Source organism: Phaethon lepturus, unplaced genomic scaffold, assembly GCF_000687285.1.
Source record: "Phaethon lepturus isolate BGI_N335 unplaced genomic scaffold, ASM68728v1 scaffold3740, whole genome shotgun sequence".
NCBI lineage: Eukaryota > Metazoa > Chordata > Aves > Phaethontiformes > Phaethontidae > Phaethon > Phaethon lepturus.
The window spans coordinates 28,296-47,666 of NW_010512438.1; the positions used below are offsets into that span (position 1 = coordinate 28,296).

At 48.5% G+C, this 19,371-nt stretch overlaps 1 protein-coding gene across 1 annotated transcript in view; it reads right to left on the reverse strand.

Moving 5' to 3' along the window:
- Nucleotides 1–19,371, reverse strand: part of LOC104620626 (sodium/calcium exchanger 1-like) — a 105,772-nt gene that overhangs the window by 13,292 nt on the left and 73,109 nt on the right. The window contains 2 exon segments of the mRNA XM_010286911.1: nt 606–626; nt 3,278–3,384. Of these exon segments, the coding sequence (XP_010285213.1) occupies nt 606–626; nt 3,278–3,384 (128 nt within the window).

The following is a 19,371-nucleotide window of genomic DNA, read 5'->3' on the forward strand; positions in this document are numbered from 1 at the left end:
AAGCTGCCACCTCCCAGTATCTAGTACATGCTGTGGCGTGGGTAAAATCAGTGTGAGCCTGCCCTGGGGCTGGGGGTGCTTCGGGGAATGAGGGTGGCTTTACTTCCCTTCCCAGCCACTCTATTCTGGGAATGGCCAGCAAGGAAATTCAGACGCTGGGTGGGCTCTAAATCTCCCCAAGACCGGAGGCAAAATTTGCATAATTTCTTCAAAAAGGATTGGCCAACATTCCTGTCCAGCCACAAACATCCCTAAGTCACCAGGCTGTTTCTGCTGTTTCTGCCATGCCAGTGTAAGAGGCAATGGGTTAGTTTGCACGGCACAGGTTTGTAACTCAGGGTGTTGGCGGGTTTACTATGGCTGTAACAACACCACTTCTGAAAAATGCTCCTCACCACAGCAGGTTACTGCTCATTAACATTAGTGACTTTGGGGCTCTACTCCAAGGAAAGATGTGGCATTAGATACCTGAGCTTACTTAAATAGTGCTGACCACCCTACAAGAGAATGTTGTGAGCAAAGAAGAAGTCAAAGAAAATCAACTGTCTTCCAAAAATACGCAGACAAACTGGAAAAATGGAAAAGAAAAACGAATGCGCGCTTACCAAGCTCATTCAACAACAGGGCTGTGAAGGAGACAGACAGAGACAAACACAGAAGAAGAAAAGTAAATGAATAATGAAATCAAAAGGGATATCCACAGAAAGACTCCAGATCCCAGGGCAGAGATTTCAGATCTGTAAAGCTGCAGGATACCATTATTGTTGAGAGAAAGGCACTGAAAATAAAGGAACAGAAACATTTCATGGGACTATGGATTTAAAATAAAAACCATTGCAAACATTGGGTGGATATGGGATTAAAAGACACAATCCAAAAATTCATTTTTCCCCTTTGAATTGTATGTGCAAGATCTTCCATTGGTCTCGGAGGCAGTTCTGCCCCGGGGAGGACACAAGACATCCCATGTGCAGCGGCTACTGGCCTTGACCTCCTCCAGCTGCCTCATGGGGAGCAATAGCTCCAGCAGACAGCTTGTATTTCTGGCATATACAATAAGAGAAGAAAAGTCTGTGGCAAGGCTTGGCTCAAGCATCTTGTTCGCTCAACATTTTAGGTCTCCAAAACAAAAGAAAAAGCCTCTCCCTTAGTGCACTGGTGGGTCTCTGGCCCCAGAGGTGTGGACCCCACCATAGCTACATGGCCCAACGGTGACATTTCAGAGATGCTCTCGTCTCCAGGATGCTGAGCACACAGCTCACCCCGCCTCTCTGCCTCTTGTACAAAACCAAGAACAAAAACTGAGTTAAAAAAAAATCATTGCATGGCCAAAGCAGCAAATAGCACCCTTTAAAGTCTTGGCTTGCCTTCCAGCTAGTGACTTTGCAAAGCTGAGCTTCCCTCAGTTTCCTCTGTTATTTTTGTGAGCAGGAAGATGGGGAACTTTTTTCCTTTTCCTTTCATTTTTAATTAAAAGTTTCAGCTGATCTCGTGAGTTGGTACCATGATTCTCAAACCTGGGGCCTGGAAAGCATGTTCGCTTTTGGGGGAATTGCAAGGCTGAGCCCACGCTGGTCCCTGTGAAGCTGGGCAAAGCCAGAGCCACCAAGTTGAGTTGTCCATGTGTCACTTTATCCTGGCAACACTGCCTATGCTCCATAGATGCCACCGGCACCATTTAGTGATAAAAGTATCACCTGCAGAGCCTGGGCCATGACAGTGTGTCTGATTTTTTAGCCCTTCTTCTGTTAGGCAGTCACATAAAGCAGCAGGAAACCTGATGGAGGGGATCATGCAGCTGACTTAGATGGTACCTGCGCTGAAGGGGAATGTGGCATTGCTGCTGGATATGGTTTTAGGCTGAAATACAGCAGCAGAGTTCCCAGTGCAGGGACTGCTGGGGGCCCTCTCTGTCCTGAACAAATAATATATTACAACCCCATGCCTGCTGAAGGCAGAGCTTATGTCCCAGAAATTAGAAAGCAGCTCCAAGGCAGACAAACTAAATGCTGCTGCCATTTTTTTTACAAAGGCTTTAATAAGGGTCTGTTGTAGGACAACTAATTACCGTAAGTAACTCTGAAACTGCTTCTTGCTCAGTCACCAATAGTGCACAGAATTAGCTGTTACCATTAATTTTCACTTAATTTCCTAGCAGAAAAAAATGCATGTACAAATAAGCGAACTCTGTCTTTTTGGGAAGGTTTGCAGTCAGTTTAGAAATGTGACGAAAGAGGAAATTGTTTTTATTATTCCTATGAGAAGCTATTAGCCAGTGCAGAGCCATGAAACTATAACCTGATTTCTCCCAGACTGATTACATCTTATGGTATTACCTGCTTATGTGTGATTCTCAGCTACTTTCAGATCCTAGTGCCAGCATAAAAAGGCCAAAATTACTGCTCTGGCCATGCATTTTATTTCAAGCCAAGGCTATTTTATCTTCCAATAAAAATGATGCAGTGTCTTCTTTTTACTTCTTGAGACTGAATTTTCTACTCAATTAAATGAAGGTGCAGCTGCGACATGGCAGGGGAGCGCTTCCAAAATGTCTGTGGGGGCTGGCACTGCTCATCATCCCCTGCCCAGGTACTCTGGGGCCCTCCTGGGAGCATGCTTTACTCCTGGGGGGCCCTCATGAGCAAGACAGAGTCCTCCAGAAATGAAAGAGGAAAGAAAACAGAGCAAAAAGGTGCAGTGGCCAAGCTTCGAAGGAGGGAGGGCAAAATGGCCGGGAGCCAAAGTGCAAGGAGAAAGGAGTGTGAGAGTAGGGAGACACAGAGAAAGCGGACGGCAGCGTCTCGAGAGCTGGTCTGGTTTTACTCTCACACCTTTTACTCCTCGTCGTAGCCACACCGGGTCCCCAAGCACAAGGAAGAAACTGCACTCTTTCTCATACTCCTCACGGTCAAGTACTCTAAGGGTAATGAATTTCCTGTGGGAACACAAGACAAAGGCAAACACATGATTGGCATCACACACGCATGCAGTTTACGTCTGCCCGGGTGCCGTGGTGCCGGAGATGGTTGGATGTGGGGAAGCAGCTGCACATGTCTCCTGGGGCGTATGGGGAAGGGCAGGAGCATCCTCACCACCCAGCTGGGGTTGGACCTTGGTGGGCTGGGGAAAGGCTGAGTTCAGGGGTGACGGGAAGTGTCCTGGCTCCTGCCCTTTTCCATAGGCATTGGGGATGCGAGCTCAGTGTTGCAGGTGCCAGGCGTGAGTGAGCCAGACAGGGACACACAGGCTGGGCTCAGCCCCGGAGCACGTCCCCCACCTTTCTTCTCACTCATCTCCACCAGCTGGGGCTCCCCGATCTCTAGGTAGAAGGTCTTGTTTTTCTCATACTCCTCATCATCTATCACCTTGATTGATATCGTTTTGCTGGAACAGAGAAGAAGAAATAGAGATTCAAGAGTAAGGGTGGACAAGGGAGGAGGGAAGACAGGGTGAGGAGGAGGAAGGTGGAAATGGAAGGAGAAGGGGGCTGTGGACAGAAAATAGTGGGTTTGGTAGCACAAGTTGGAGGGGCAGCGCAGCCAAAAGCAAAGGGCAGGAGCCGATGGGCTGAGTTTGCCTCAGGATAAGCATGGACCACAGGGTCAGAGCACCAGCAGTTCACAGGGTGCCATCCTTCCACAGCCTGGACCAGCCTCCCCCAGAGGTGCCTTGGCCTGGGGGCAGCAAGACACGTCCACTTCCAAAAATCCAGGATGCAGAACAGCCCCTTGACAGCTTGCACACACTACAGAGGCTCCTGGGGGCATGAGGCCTGGGAATGAGCACAGACAAAGCCCCTGAAAGCATGATACACCACTTAAACCAGCCCCTGTGCATGGAAGGGGTCTGTCTCACCAGGCACAGCAGATTCATGCACAACATCATGATCAGTTTGGGCTCTGGAGGCTCCAATTTACAAGCCTGAAAGGGTGCTGGAGAGAGAACTTTTTCTGTGGAGGGAACATAAGTGAAAGATGGTCTTTCTGCTTAGGGCAGGGTGAAGAAAAGCTTCACTGATGGTAAGATTTGACTTTTTTATTTTCCTTTGCAAGCAGCACATCCTTCCCCAAGCCCTGAAGGCTTGGTTCTCTTCTGTTTGAGAGTCGTGCAGCAAGTCTGTCTTCTCACATGGCCTGGGGTTGCTGAATTTGCCCCTGCAAGGATCAGCAGGGCAGGTCCGAAGGTAGAGCCCTTGCTCAGCGGACAGCCACAAAGCGTGCACCACGAAGGGCGAAAGCCTCACAGGAGGCTGTGGCTATCAGCAGAGAGATTTGCTCCTTGGGGCACCCAACAGAGTGAAAACTGAGCGAACAAGTGATTTACTAGGGGGAAAAATTAGCACGGGAAGAAGTTTTTCAGCTCTTTTCAGGAACTCATGTAAGTAGCCCAGAAACACACAGCCAAAAGCTCTCACCAGAAGAGGTACCTGGGGTACGAGGGGCTATTGCATGGGAAGGGACAACTGTGTTCTGCCCTACAATGCAAAGCCCTTGCAACGACAAGATGGGGGAAGAAATGCAGCTGCCCCTGCTCCTTCCCAGAGCACCGTGCTCGCTGTCGTGTACGCATACATTGCTGCTGGGTCGGGACCTCCTCCTGGCTCTGACCTTGTCCCAGACAAGAATTAGGAAGGCAATAACAACAAGAAATAAAGATGCAATGCAGTGACTGTCTGCGGCCTTCTGCTTGCTGCCAACCTCCTGTCTGGGTTTGCTTTTCCCCCACACTTGATGGCACTGCCCTCCTGTGAATGCTCTTGCTTAAACAAGCTTCCCAGTCGCTCTCCCCCTCCCCAAGCCTGTCTGTCCCATCCTTCAAAGAAACGCCTCTTGTCCCGTCCTCGGCTCCGCTCCTCTGCACTTTCCAGGCAGCCAGCACGAGTCAGAGCAGCCCCCAGGCTGCCCTAATATATGATCAAGAAGGATCTGCTGTTCCTGGCAGGTCCCAGCACTGAAAACCCATAAACATGGAAGAAAGCCACGCTCTAGGGGAGTGAAATTCAGGCCACACTGCCGTAATTTCTGGCTTTCTCTCCTCCTTGCACGTCGGTACTGCCACCCAGAGCCCCTCTGTTAAGCTGACAAGTATTTGGCAGCAGAGTCGACATTTTATTCTCATCCAGAGCAAACACCGCCAAGCACTTGGAGGAACAGCCAGGACGATTTCTTGTGCTGTTTGCTATGAGTCAGAAGTGTATTAAGTTTGCCCTTCATGCTTATAATGAAACCATTTACTCAAGAGCAAGCGGTGGCTGTGAAAAGTGTAACAATGCAGCACAGCTCAGTGTAATTGTATTTTATAATGAATAACTGTAATAATTTGTTCTGTTTATAGTAATTGCTGCAAGAGGTTCACACATAGGAAAAATGGTTACCGAACATGCAGCTGATCTTGCTTTGCATTGATGAGTTAGGGGAAATTATCATGTATTAAAAAACTAATGAAGGATGCAAAAATACTCTCAGCCAAGCTATCAGAGGGTCTGAGAATGGCACAATTTCAAAAATATTACTAAGAAAATCAATAATTTTCCTGACAACTCCCATTGAAACGTACACTGCATCTTACCCCCATGCATGAAAAAAAGCCTTTCTCAGGAAAGTTAATTAAAAAAGCTGCCTTCATAAATTCTGAGGGCAGCAGAGGTCTCAAGACATAAACTTCCTATGGGTGTGCTCTGGCTTGCTGTGGCATTCCTCAAAGCCCCACAAAATAATCCTCTCTCACAAGAAAAAAGCTGGGTGCCAATTAAGAAAGCTGTTCCTGATGCTTAGACCCAACACCAATAGGACTACCTTGAATAGTGCAGCCTCAGGGCTTAAAGTGCCACTGCCAGCAGGTGCTGCTATCATGCAGTTTTCCAAGTGATGTTTCTACAGTGCGAGCAAGTGCTCTGTCTTGGGTAGACGTGTGCACTGCTGCTGTTTCTGCTGTACAAGGTTGTTGGGAAAAAGGGTGGGAGGAACAAATGGCAAATCTCTAGACTTGCCACTCTAGATGAATCTCCAATCAGCAAGAATTGCTGAGGCAAATTTGTCCCTGGGATGAGACTGTAATCCTGGAGAAAAGGATTTCCTCCCAATGGTGTTTGATCACATCTGTTTGAGAAACGGCAAGTATGTGAAAATAACACAGGGTATTCTTAGAGCATGCCTGATCTCCATCGCACTGCCTTTTGCCTGCTGCAAAGCCCCTCCGCAGGGTCCTACATGCATATGGCCATGCGGTAGGGTTTGATCAGTGGAGGAGGATCAGGCAACAGCACAATTTATCCTGTGTTAGAGTAAGGACTGCTTTCTACAGCAATCTGGGATGTGCACTAATGACGCCTTACCCTTGCTGGACCCTCTGACATGGTCTCTGCTTCTCATTCCTCTCCTGGGTATAATTTGCTGCATAGCATGGGCTGTGATGATGTGAGCAGCATCGAGCTAGTGTGGGGCTGCCTGTGCAGCCCATGTTCACGGTGGCCTCACCTAGTCCTGTACTCCTGCTGCTGTTTTGCAAGCCTGCTGCCTGCAGCCCGCTTTTTCAGAGGTACATGTTGCTGTGCAAGTCTGATTTTCTTGCATTACAATACATGGTGTGAACCAGGCAGACCAGGAGCACCTGGCAGAGCCAGGACAGCTTGCTGAGGCTCACGGAGCAATGTGGGCTGCAGTGCTGAGTACAGCAGATGGGACGTCTGCTCCTTGGTTTCCCTGGCTGGACACAGTGGGACAAAGTATGCCAAGACCCAAAGTCCCAACAGTGCAAGTACGTGATGAAATTTACATTTAAAATATCTCTCTCCTGTGCCTCAAGGGGCTCTTTCAGCACAAGACATCATAGTGCTTGTGTAAACAGAAAACAAAAGGGATAGCGCCCTGAAACCCCTACTGCTGAGTCACTGCAGGGCCACTAACCAGGAGTCCCAAATCCACAAGGCAGAGGGAAAAATACAGAAGGTTAAACCAGAAGATTAACGCAGCCTCTAAGCCATTACATGTTTTCTTCACCTCATGTGAATCTGGGGTCAATCTAGCTTAGATAGTGTTTCCAAGTTGTCCCTCAGATCCTCACAAAGGTCTAGAAGGAGCTTTGATCTGGGGACGAAAGTGGTGTTTCTGCCATAATATAACGTCTCCAGGAGCTGGGTATTTAAGACAAACACTCAAGATCCCATGAGTGTGCAACACCACAGCCCTTGAAACAGATGGAATATTTTTTGCTTGCCTCTTCCCTCAGTCACACTGCAGGTGGAAAAGAGCAATTTCTGGACCATCTCTCCAACAGATTTCAGTACATGGAGGTAGAGGTCCCTCTGCCAAGCCAGGCTGTGTGTTGGCCTAAACCACCAGGCTTGGCACACCTCCTGCCTTCCTCCCTGCCAACTGCAGGGAGCCCCAGTGACACCATGGGGCAAGTTTGCAACAAACCACCACTGCTGCTGGGGTTTTCCTTCCATTGGTGTTGAGTCCATTTTGCCTGAGCTAAGAGAGCCCTGCTCTAACATGAAGGCTGAGGACATCCATAGTGCATCCAACTGTCTGCATTTCTGTACCAGAAATTGCTCTTCCCTGAGTCTGTAGCCAAGGCAGTTGCTGAGGGAATGAGTTTCATCTCATTTCCATGTACTGGAAATCAAAGAATAAAACAAATCTTGCAGAATTGCAGCTCCAGCTCTTCTCCTCTTGCTGACACCCAGCAGCAACAAGAGAAGGATGGTATCTTCATGAACACAGTGTACAAATCTCTGCCTTTGCTCAAGTCCAGTGCTCTCCATCAGGATTTAGTTTTTGTTTCAAACCATACTATTTCTTTCAAACTGCAAAGATCTTTTAACCGAGCATTCACACACAACCCTTAGTTACAGTAGCCCATGGAAAAGTCCTGTTGGCTGGTGAAGCTCTAAGGATGGTGTACCAAGGGAAGAACTACTATCCTCAATCAGACCCAATGGCCAGCCAGCACAGCCTCTTCTCCCGACAACTGCCAAGAGCACGTTAGAGTAGGAGGATATAAGAACAGAATGGACATATTACCAACTGCAGTATTACCAACTGCAGTATTACCAGCTGATGCTCTCCGAACCCCCAGATATCTGTGTCTGAGGGGTTTCCTGCCCAGACCAGGTTTCTATGTATTTAGCTATGCTCTGCAAATTTCTCCCATTTCCTTTTGAGCTTCGGTAAGCTTTTGGCATTTGCAGTATCCCACGTGCCAGGGAGAGCAATGTGATTGCTAATGTCAGCTCAGTGTCATGGAGAGCAAATAGCTGCTCTTAGGAGGTGATGTGTACTTGGCACAAGCATGCCAGCCCACATGTGTTTTCTGGGCACATGTCTGGAAAGGGGAAGAGAGCAACCACATGCCTGCCTGCAAGTGACCCCAGCAGGGGTATGATGCTAGCAGGACAAGGCTGAATGTCCCCTGTCAATGGGCAAGCAAACCTGCTTTGTACAACGACAAAGGCAGGGCAAGAAGAGAGCTAATGCTTGGAGAAAAATGCCAGCTGGGGAAGGCACCCTGTGAGCATTATCATGCACGTACAGGGACAGGTACATATGTAATAAACTAGCACAGTCTAGCACAGGGTGACAGGAGCAGAACAGAGATCACCAGAGGAATATTTCTCTACAAGTATGTTTTTGTCCAAGGCCACATGAGAAGATGGGAGCAGCACTGGGCAGAGGTGTAAGGAGCTGGGACACCCAGCTCTCCCACCTCCACTAGCCTTATCTCTCTTATGGGATCAGATGGCACCAGGAATGACTGGTGACAACCTACATGGACCTTTGCATTCATTTGGAACCTGAATATCTGCACAGTCATGGTGCACCAGTGGAAATTCTCAATATACTTGCAAAAATCCTGCTTAGTTACATGAAATGGCAGAAACCCCTCTCGTGACTTGGTCAAGTGACCAGCACTGCAAGGACCAAGGGAGCTTGCTGTTTCCAGGGCATCAGCAATGAGCTCCAGAGAGATCCAGGCAGGACTTGCTGGGGGACAGGGAATATCCTCCAGGGCACTTCTTGACAGGGCATCTCCAGGAGCAGAGATGTGTCAAGTCCAGCACTCACTTCCTACTGCTGCTCAGATTCAGCATGGTGAAAGGTGGTTTTCATTGCTGCATGATGCATCTCTTAGCTCTCTTTCAGAGCTGTAGTCATGCCTTTTTAACACTGCTTTATTTTCTTTTTTTTTTCCTGGTGAGAATGAGGCCAGCTACCTCCATCCTTGGAAATGTCCAAAGCTTGCCCGAGCAACTTGCTTTCGGTTTGATGTTGGTCCTCTGAGAATAGGTTGGACCAGAGACTACCTAATCCAAGGACCTTTCAATTCAGAGACCTTGCCCATCTCAACCCTACTGTGCACCTAGATCAGAGATCTCGCAGCTAAGAAAGCATCATTGTGCCCATATCACCCACAAGCTGGAGCTGGAATAGCTAAGAAGTACTGCACATAGCCAGTAATGGGCCAGGAAAATGATCCTCTCTAAACACAACCGACCAACTTCTATAGCAGTCAGTAACTAGCTTGCCTGTAAGAACATAGCATGCTGTTGCTGCCTGAACAGACACACTTATTCCTGAATCAATAGCGTGAACAATGTGAATTATGCATCTTGCCACCCATCCGGCTTCCACTAATCACCCAGGAGAACTACTTGAATAGCTTGGAGGACTTTCAAGTACAGATTCATAGTTACAACATCCAGGGTAGGCTGCCGGGAGTGGAGTTCTGTTGCCTAAGCCTGGTGCTGCCAGCCCTGACACCCCAGCCGCCAAGCACTGGGCAGGTAGGGACCAGGTGCTGTAGGGGAGAAAGCTCACAAATCATCATCAGGGCTGGGCACCACCATGCAAACTGGCCATGGCTACAGTGAGGAGCCTAGACCAGACCCCAGGGCATGGCTGGAGCCAATCACCAAGAGCAAGGCAGCTCTTTCACGCCCCATCCCTGCCTTCACTACATCTCCCTGGCTGTCCTTACCTGCTTGGTGAGCCTCCCTGGAGGCTGCACGGGCTCAAGGCCCTGTCCCTACTGTTAGAGATGCAAAGAGACCTAGCTGCTCCCATGTCTGCCTCTGCAGCACACAACTCTTCTGACGGGGGCAGTAGGGAGTCCTTTTATGCACTTAGTAACTTTATTGCTCAAATTTTTGACAGCTACTCAAGGAGGGAAGTTATCTTGTTGCTGGAAAGGAAAAGGAGCAGATTAGGCTTTTCTTCCACCAGTTGACAACAAAATTGCACCTGATGGTGAGGAGGTGACAGCCTTGCATGCAGAGAGACACCCAGGTCTGTGGTGGAAGCATTTGTCCCAGATGCAGGGGACATGCGCCTGGTGGGGGATATGTGAGAGGGCAACGCAATGCCTGGTCAGCCATCTCAGGGATGCACCTTTCCGGAGTGGCAGAAGATGCACAGAAGTGGGCCAGATTATGTGAATAACCTTGTGTCACACATTATTTTAGCTGTTACCCAGTGGTCTTTGACAGATAAGAGGGTTCATTAGGTTTTCTGTCTCTGCTGATGGGATCCCATCTTTTTAAGGTGTCCCATGAGTCACCCATGCAGGGTCTGTTGCAGAACCAAGACTTGCTGACATTAAATGTCTGTACTTAATGAAAATTGTGCCTGAAGCATGCTGCAAACGTAACATGGAAGGCAAAGGAAAACCTGCCTGAAGCTAAGCCTGATGCGTGCTTTGGGAAATGTGGATGTGAGCTGATCTGATGTGGCAGCTTGGTTTACTGGTCCAGCAGCCCAGATCTGCATGGGGCTGCACAGTCCAATGCCTACTACAATGGCGATCGAGCACACTAGCCTAGGCACCTCAAACAAAGGGAGGGGGAACCAGTCCCTCTATCCTCCCCCCACCTCTGGAGCTGAAACTCATCTGACTGCTGTTATCCACCTCTTTCTCTTTTCTCTTTATCCACCTCTCAAGGCTTGTTGAATCAATCTTTGTAAGACCACAGGGCTGTGTTGTCATTTCCACGGCTACTGTTGTCATTTCCAACTGCTGGCCTGGCCTCAGGATGCATTGAGTTTAAATGTCAACATACAGCTCAAATACATAACGCTGGCCTCCTCCAGAGCACCACTACCAGGAAAATCCCGGAAAAGGATCCAGCCTGTTCTTCCTTGGTCTTGTGGAGATACAAGACGTGGGAGGTGGTTTGCAGAGATGAGGAGGACTGAGAGCTGTTGCTGCTTGAATAGCTGGGAGATGGCAGGCACAGCTAATGCTCAGTGCCTCAGAAAACACTTCAGGAGTGGCGATTGCCAGGTAAGATGATTTCACATGCTAGACTGAATGCTGCTTGACTCTCTTCTTAGGAAGATCATATTTGGGAAGGATTCGTCAGACCAGAAATGTTTTTCTATGGAATCCTCAATGTTTGCTCTGATCTGGCTGTGACTTTTGCACTCTGGCTAATGCACTTCTTCATTGTCTGATGATGTCACATTTTGCAAGGGGCCAGCTAGGCAAAGATGCATGGCACTCTGTTCATCTACCTCAAAACAGAGCCTGAGCCCTTGGTCATGCTTAAATGTTTCACTGTCTCAGGACAGCTGGAGGTGCGGCCTCCCCCTTCCCCTTGGCTCTGGATGTGGTAACACCAGGACAAAACAATGCTCTGCTGTTCTTTCCCAATCCCATTGCCATGCATGTCTAGTGCTGGTGATCCACAGTCCTTAAAGCTCCCAGAGTGCCTGCTGGAGGCAGGATCATGGGATCAGATAGAAGAGACTCCATCTAGATCAAGATCTGGATCTCCAAGGACAGCATGCACAAACAGTGCAATGCAAGTGACAACGACTCAGAGGGAAAACACATTTGATGAGAATTTGATCAAAAACACCCCCAGCAGCAATTGCTTAAAGCACCTGTGAAAGCTGACAGAGCAGAAATAACTTCTTCCCTGGCTTTGCACACCCTGCCCATGCCAACTAAAAACTGCCATTAGTTCCTAAAATTTCAGCCTACACTGCAAGCAAAGGGTTGACCACCCAAGGGTTCAGCCCAGCCCAAAATCTTCCTCAGTATAAAACCCTGCAAATCCCATTTCTAAGCCTGCAGGGCTCAGAGCCAAAATCTGGCATTTCCTCCCATTCTGCCTTTCTGGGACTTTCTCCTTGTACCTGGTTGCTTAGTCAGATCTGTGGTTAATGCAGGCAGGTAATGAAGGAGATGATAGATAGATAGATAGATAGAAACTCAGCTCCAATGTTTCATCATGCTCCATCAGCAAGATTTGCACCAGTTCACAGGGAGCTGCTTGATGGGGGTGGCATGTTGCAGGGAAAAGATGTGTGCTGACCTGAGAAGGGATCAAGGCTGGATTTGAAATCCCCACTAGAAAACTTGAAGTGGAAAACAAACATGGTGAGGAATAAAATTATGAAAGGCTTTGGGTGGGAGAGGACCTTTGGGTCAAACACTCATCTGTCTCCCTGATTGTCCTCATACACATTTTCCCCAAGGAAAGGAACTAGAAACTCATCCAAGTTCTTCTTGCTTTTCTATGCGCCCAAATACGCATGCGGCTTTTCTTTACAGCCAGGTCCCCCCTTACGACAATAATTGCTCTAACCTTTCAAATAAATATGAGTTGCTCTTCCCTGTGTGCACCTGGCATTGTTGCCATGACAATGGTCCTCAAACAGGAGACATCACTCTTGTTGAAGTGGCTCAGGCACTCCCCAAAATGAATTTCAATGAGCAACTGCTAGCAGAGAGGACATTTCTGCAGCCCCGTAAATCATTTAGCAAACTTTGCTGAATTAAAGCCGACTAAACAAAATGGTGGGGACCATGTGAAATAATAGGTCCTAGTCTAACAGCATGGCATCAGGAATTGGGATTCAAGGAAGCCCAAAATACACCCGCTGTGCATCAGCTGCGCCAGTGCCACCACTGCAGCAAGATTTTGTATCAATCATTGCAGTGCTTCCCTCCCTGGGAAGGCACATTTCAAATCCCACTTGCCTGGGTTTCAGGGCAAGGGAGATTTTCCCTTATTGTCTGGGAAGACACTGGACAAGGGGTCTCAGTTGTGCCCTACCACTCTGCCAGGGCTGCTGGCAGGTAGCTCTGCTGATGGAAATTCAGATGTACGTGGGAAAAGAAGGAGAGGACGAAGGGAAGCTCAGCAACAGCAGAGGGCATGCCACAGAAATTCAAAGGGCAAACATCAATATCGAATGTGCAGGCTCCCTTTTGGGAGCAGTATCCAGCTTCATTTTAACTCCATGCTCAGTCAGAGTTACATCTGACTCCTGTTATTTGCTGTCTGGCCCCAAAGATCAGCCACCTCTTTTCAAGACACTCCCCAAAACTCTTGGAGTGGTGACCCAAATGCTGGATCAAGGCCTCCTGATGGTGTTGCAGAAATAAGCACTTCACCATCACTACATTTATCATCTTTTGCCTAGTGATGCAAGTGACTGACTGCAAGACTCAGAAAGTACCTGTGACTGAATGATTTTGTGCTGCGGTGCTCACACTGGCATGCCCTGCTGCTCTCAACAGCTTCTGTGCCAACTTGGCAAAACACGTGTGCATGCACACACACATGCACACAAGTTGCAGTCAAGCTGCTGAACAAAATGACATCTGCCTCAACACACGGTGTGTGCATGTGTGCAGATGTGATCTGTATTTGCGAGTGCAGCACACAGCAAACATCCTACCTGCTCTCCCTGCTGGGGCCCTGCTGATGCTAATGGACTCCTAAGCTACAGAAAAGCCTTTTGATCTTTTATGAACTTGTCGCTAAGTGTTACACAGCTTTTATTAGAAGAAGTTGCAAGTAATCTCCTGTCAAGGGAGGTTCAAATGCAATGCTCACATTTTAGCAATTTAAATGACTGGTTGCAGAGTTCACTCCTGGTCCAGACTCCATTTGGCAAGTCACCCTTGCTGGACCAATATCAGGGGTTACCTGACTGTATAAAAAACATGAAGCCTCTGGGTACCAGCGTATGAAATGCTGTCATTACACAGGCTTGAAGTGTCAGGGATGCTCATTTCTGAAGACTGTAATCCAAGCTGTGAGCCTACACCCCAGTGCCATGCAATGCCGTCGCTATGCCACAAGGCAAGCCCTGTGAGGGAGGCGATGCAGAGCTACCCAGGGATAAGGCCAGCAAACTCAGAATATGCCCTGTAAAGTGCTCCCCAGCCACCCCCAGAGAGGGGCTGCTGCTACAGCAATGCTGCCTTAAACAGTTTGGAGCATGAAGTCAATAAATGACCCCAAAATCTCAACTCTAAGTTCTGCACTACAGGTGCTGCTTGGTGTTTTCACAGTGCCATTTCCATCCTTTGGGGATGGCTCTGGCCAAGAAAGAGCATGTGCTGGGGTTGAGCACCAACAGCGGGGTTCCACTCTGCCCCGAGCCCAGCAAGACATTACAGGGAGGGGACAAACTTGGCCCCAGGGCTTGGCTCCAAACATGGCAGAGCAACGGGGAAAGCTTGTCTGCCTCTGAAATTTGTGTCTCTGGACACCACTTGTTTTCAGAAAGAGGGAGTAAGTGCAGGAGCTGATTCTACCTCACCTGGCTGGAAACACAGCCAAGCCTTCAGACAGTTTGGGAAGTTGTTTTAATTTTATTTTTTTTCTTCTCCCTTCCTTTCCAACAAGTTGCCTCTCCAGAGGGCAGAGGAAAAAAGCACGCCAACTGAGAGCTGAGATGGGATTTTTTCCCTGCCTTTTCAAACACCTCCAGGTCTTCAGGAGCTGCTAGCAATTAATGTCCATCCCCTTGCAGAGACCTTTCTGACACTGCCCCAAGAAGACCAGAGGACCCTAATGTCCTTGGGCTGCTCTGTTCCAGCAGAGGTGGGTGCTAGAAGATGTGTGGGGCTGTGGTACCTGGGTGGAGGGTGCTGCCGCAGCAAGGAAATATTCGCTGTCCCTGATGAAGGGTTTCGCCACCCTGGTGGCTGCAACATCCCAACAAGGGCCACTCCAGTGGGGTTTCCCTGCTGCTGGACACACTCAAGGTCAGGAGCATGTGGGCAATTTCAAGAACTCACACTGTGTGACTGACATGCTGTCTGTTTACTGCCAAATAAATTAAACTATGAAATATGGCCCTCTTAACTGAAACTCTGTGTATAAAACCCCTTTGAAAGAGAAACCAGGTCTCCCCAGTGATACATGGAATTAAAGCCTGTGGTGTGAGCAAAAAAGCAAATGCATATTTGCTAAGGATCCTTCCCAGTGCTGAGATAGGCAGGAAACCAGTCCTATGACGAGGATGAAAAAATTCTGCTTCTGTCTCCAGTTACCAAGGAGATTGTTTAAACAAAGCTCAAATAAGAGGAACCAAGTGGCCAAGAGAAACGTGAGCGTGGAAGAGCACTCAAGTGCTTTGTGACTGTTTTCTGCCTTACTAGCTGGGCAGGGTCCCTGCGATGGGCTTGAGCTTGGCCAGCAGCTTTTCTCCTCTTTCTGGGGGAAAAAGTCCACATTTTGTTTTACATGCACCTGGGTGAAGAAGGCAACGAGCATTTAAAAATAGCAGTACAGAAAAGTCCCTGCCCACAGAGACCTCAGCCATGTGTCAGCCCCATTTATGGCAGCAAGACACAGCATTTGGTGCCCTCAGTCTAGACCTGTCTTTTTGTGTTCAGACCATCAGAGGAGACCTCCCTGTAGGAGTAAGCTAAATCCAGCTATATGTGGGGCTAAAAATTACTCCCCTTTGTGGCCAGCTCAGCAGCTCCAGTCCCCGTCTATAAGCTCAGAGGACTGGTGGATATATATGCCAGATGGAAAATTGTACTGCAGAGCCCCATGGACACACACATGCTGGATTTGCTCCTGTGACAAAGTGAGAAGCCAAAGCCCACCAGATTGTTTGCAAAGACAGGGCTCTCTCAAGCCCCACAGGTTGCACACCCCATGTCAGGGGCTGCACAGGGGCTGCCCCAGCTCCAGCTGCGCGTTGCTGTCATGCTGGAAACTGCTGACGTTACACGGAAGCGGCAATTCCGACGCAAACCCCAGAGCCTGGCAGCTGGTTTCCATCCCTCTGCAACCCTTAGTTCATACAACAAGAAGGAAAAGTTCCCAGACACCATTTCTCCAGCTGATCCTCATATCTTACACATGCTCATCCGGATCCCTGGTGCCCTAAGGTCTTTGAGTTAAAGGCAGAGCATGTCAAAGCGCTTGTCATTAGACTTGCCCATGACTTTCCACTGTTTTAGAGTCTGCTTCACTTGCTTGATACTTTGCCAGGATTTAGCCATCCAGACAGAAACTTTCCATGTGGAGTGGCCACTGCTGAGAGTGCTATGAAAAGCCCCACCATCTTCACCACTGAATACTTGGCTTCAGGGGAAAAAATATGCTGCTTTGCCCATGCAAATATTTTTTTTCCCAAACACCATATTGAGTAATTCTCTCTTCCTTATGCTTTGCTGCAGAGGATGAAACTTAGCAGAAGGATTTCTCCAGTGCTTAGGATGTGCCAACCCCATAAAAATTTGCTTAAATTAGACTAAGTTCTAAGACTCTAAAAACTTGCAAAATGCGTAGGCTTCTTCAAGCTGGCAGCTCAAGGTCTTGGAAGATTTCATCTGCTCTGGAAATGCTCCATCCTCTCCCAGTGCCAAACCTGTCTTTGCATAGGGTGTGCCTGTAGCAGGGCTTTCCCTGTGCCTGGGAGCTGCTGGGGAGCTGGGAACTCTGGCCATGACAGGGACGCTGGCTGGCCTGTGAGCCCATGGCAGGGGCAGGCACAGGGCCTGGGGAAATCCCACATCCGTGCCTCCCTCCTCCTCCGTACGGTTGGCCTCTGAGCTATGAATGTCTCCAAGCACATGGACTCCTGCTTGCTCTGAGGCTGACCCGCTCTTGGCAGTAATTTTGGTAGCCTTCCTCATCAGCTTGTGCGAGGTAAGCAATGATTCTTGCTGAGGCATCTACATCTGCACCCTCGTGCTCAGCCTGGGATCTGTGGGGGATGATTCTCCTTTTTTGGCTGTCCTGGTCCTGAGCTCGACTTAGTGAGCCAGGGCTGCTAGGGAAAGCCAGAGGCTCATGGATGGAGTTTAACTCTGGGCCAAAGCACTTGGCTTGGTAGGACCATGCTCCAACCTGCTCATCATGTTGGCTGGCTGCAGATGGAGTGATACTACAGAAAAAACGTGCTGCTCCTGGGAAAGGCAATTTAAAACCAGAAGACTTAGAAGCATTTAAAGCACAAAGAAGCAGAAACACACCTCAGTATTGTTCTTGGGAGTTTCTCCCTAGTCTGGGCCTGGTGGGAACATCGAGGATGGTTTAGGAGCTGTTGGATGGAAGGAGGGCAGAAAGGGAGGCCAAGGGAACAAGGGCTGCCCAGAGAGCCCTACCAATGCAAAGCCTGGGAGAGGAAGAAAGGGAGAGAGAAACAAAGCTAACATTAATTGCTTTTGGCTCCAGAAAGCCAAGCTGGTGATGGTAATTACAATGTTAAGAAAAAAAAGGTGCTTTTAAGAAGTGTTGCAAAGATGCTGTCTATCAGGATTCAAGGAAACTGTAGCAAAGTCTAGTAAGAGGAAAACAAATTGACCAACCAGCCAGAAAATAAAGGCTGCCTTTTGTATTCTGCCCCTTTTCCTCTTTGAAACTCATTAGCTTTTCCTTCAAGCATGGATAGGTGCTGTTTTGGGGATATTAGGGCTTTCAAAGAAGAGAATGAATCTCAACAGGGGACTCCATTCAAAGAGCTTGTTTCAAACAGGCTGAGGTGCCCTTCCAAATGCTCTGTGATGCAACCCCTCCTGCTGTCATTCATCACACCTACTTTTTGAGTGAATATCAGGATGCCAAACTGACCATGAGCATGTTTTATTACAGCCAGGTAGGGACCCTCAAGTAGCCACACAGATTTACTGTTCCACTTTCTTACCAGAGATCACATTTTAAAAGCTGTTTAGGTGTATAAGGTTAATTTAAACCCTAACCACCAATAGCTGTAGCAGGGCTCAAACATGGTCAGGGCCATGCACCTGCAGTATCCAGCCTGAGCCTGGCTGGCCAGAAGCTGCAGGAACAGCCGTGGCAGCACAGTCCCAAAAACTCGGCTAATGGTACCACCATGTGCAGCAAAATGCATGGGGATCTGGACAGAAGGGCTGTGAGGCTGTGCAATAAGGTCGAATTTGCACCCCTGCAGTTTTCAGCATATTTTGACTGCATTTCAAAATGAACTGAGAAAATCTAGGCAGCAAGCAGTGAATGAGCCTCCAGAAGTGCTCAGAGGATGGTGGCACTGGCAGAGCCAGGGTGAGTCCCCGCTCGGTGGGCACGGGGCTCATACATTTGGCCGAGCCAAGCTGCCCCGGCGCAGCCGCTGCAGCCTTGGACTCGGGAGCCATCGGCAGAGGGGTTTTTTTTAAAACATTTGTTTATGGTTGCTGTTTCCCCAGAGGAAACTTTGCAGAGCTCATTAGCAAAGGTCTCTAATTTTATTGGCACCACTCAGGGAATATGTCAGGGCATGGAAAAAGTTAAAAAATAAAAGTTTCGGGATTTGGAATGGTGCTGCATGCATTTGCTGAGAGCCATTTTTAATTTGTTCCCTCTTTTCTGAGAGCTACACAATGTATCAAAGAACATGCATGTTTTTTAAAAAAAAGAACCCTCTAGTAATGGTCTTTATTGTTTTCCAATTCATAGCTGCCAGAGAGCCTGGAGGATTATTCTGCACAGAGCTATAAATGATGCCCCATATTAATGATTGCTTTCACTGATCTTTGGAGGAAAATTCCAGGGTGACTTGTGAAGATGAGATTCCCATTTCTATACCTCAAATAAACAGCTTCATGTCAAAATCCTAGCAGATAGGCAGAAAAGTGTGCTTCCAAGCTCCCAGAAACCCAGATAAAAATGCCCAAGGTGTATTCCAAATGGATGGTCATTTACGTGCAATGGGCCCTGCCAGAAAAGCAGCGAACAAAAACCATCTCCAGCTGAAGAGCAAAGGGGACCCTGCACCACGTCCTTGGGCTAGGCAGCATGCTCAGGCATGAGGAAAGAGCACGGCTTCTCCTCGGGCCAGAAAACGCCGTTGTTTCCCAACTGAAACAGCTGTGCCATAAAAAACATCAGCGGGAGGCTGGTTTGAAAGCTGAAGATAATACAGATTTATATCCAATTCACACAAGATCTAGGTATAGGCATCGATTCCTTTGCGTTTCCTCAGAGGCAGAGCAAGTCCCATGTCAGCCCGGTTCCTTCCCTGGTACACACAGGGTGTCCCACAGGCGCAGGGCCATGGGTATTTAAGGCGCACTGCCCCACCCTCCCGACAGCCCGGAGCCGTGCAGGCAGGGCTGCAGCAGCCGCAGGGCCCTGCAGCTTTGATGCTGGGT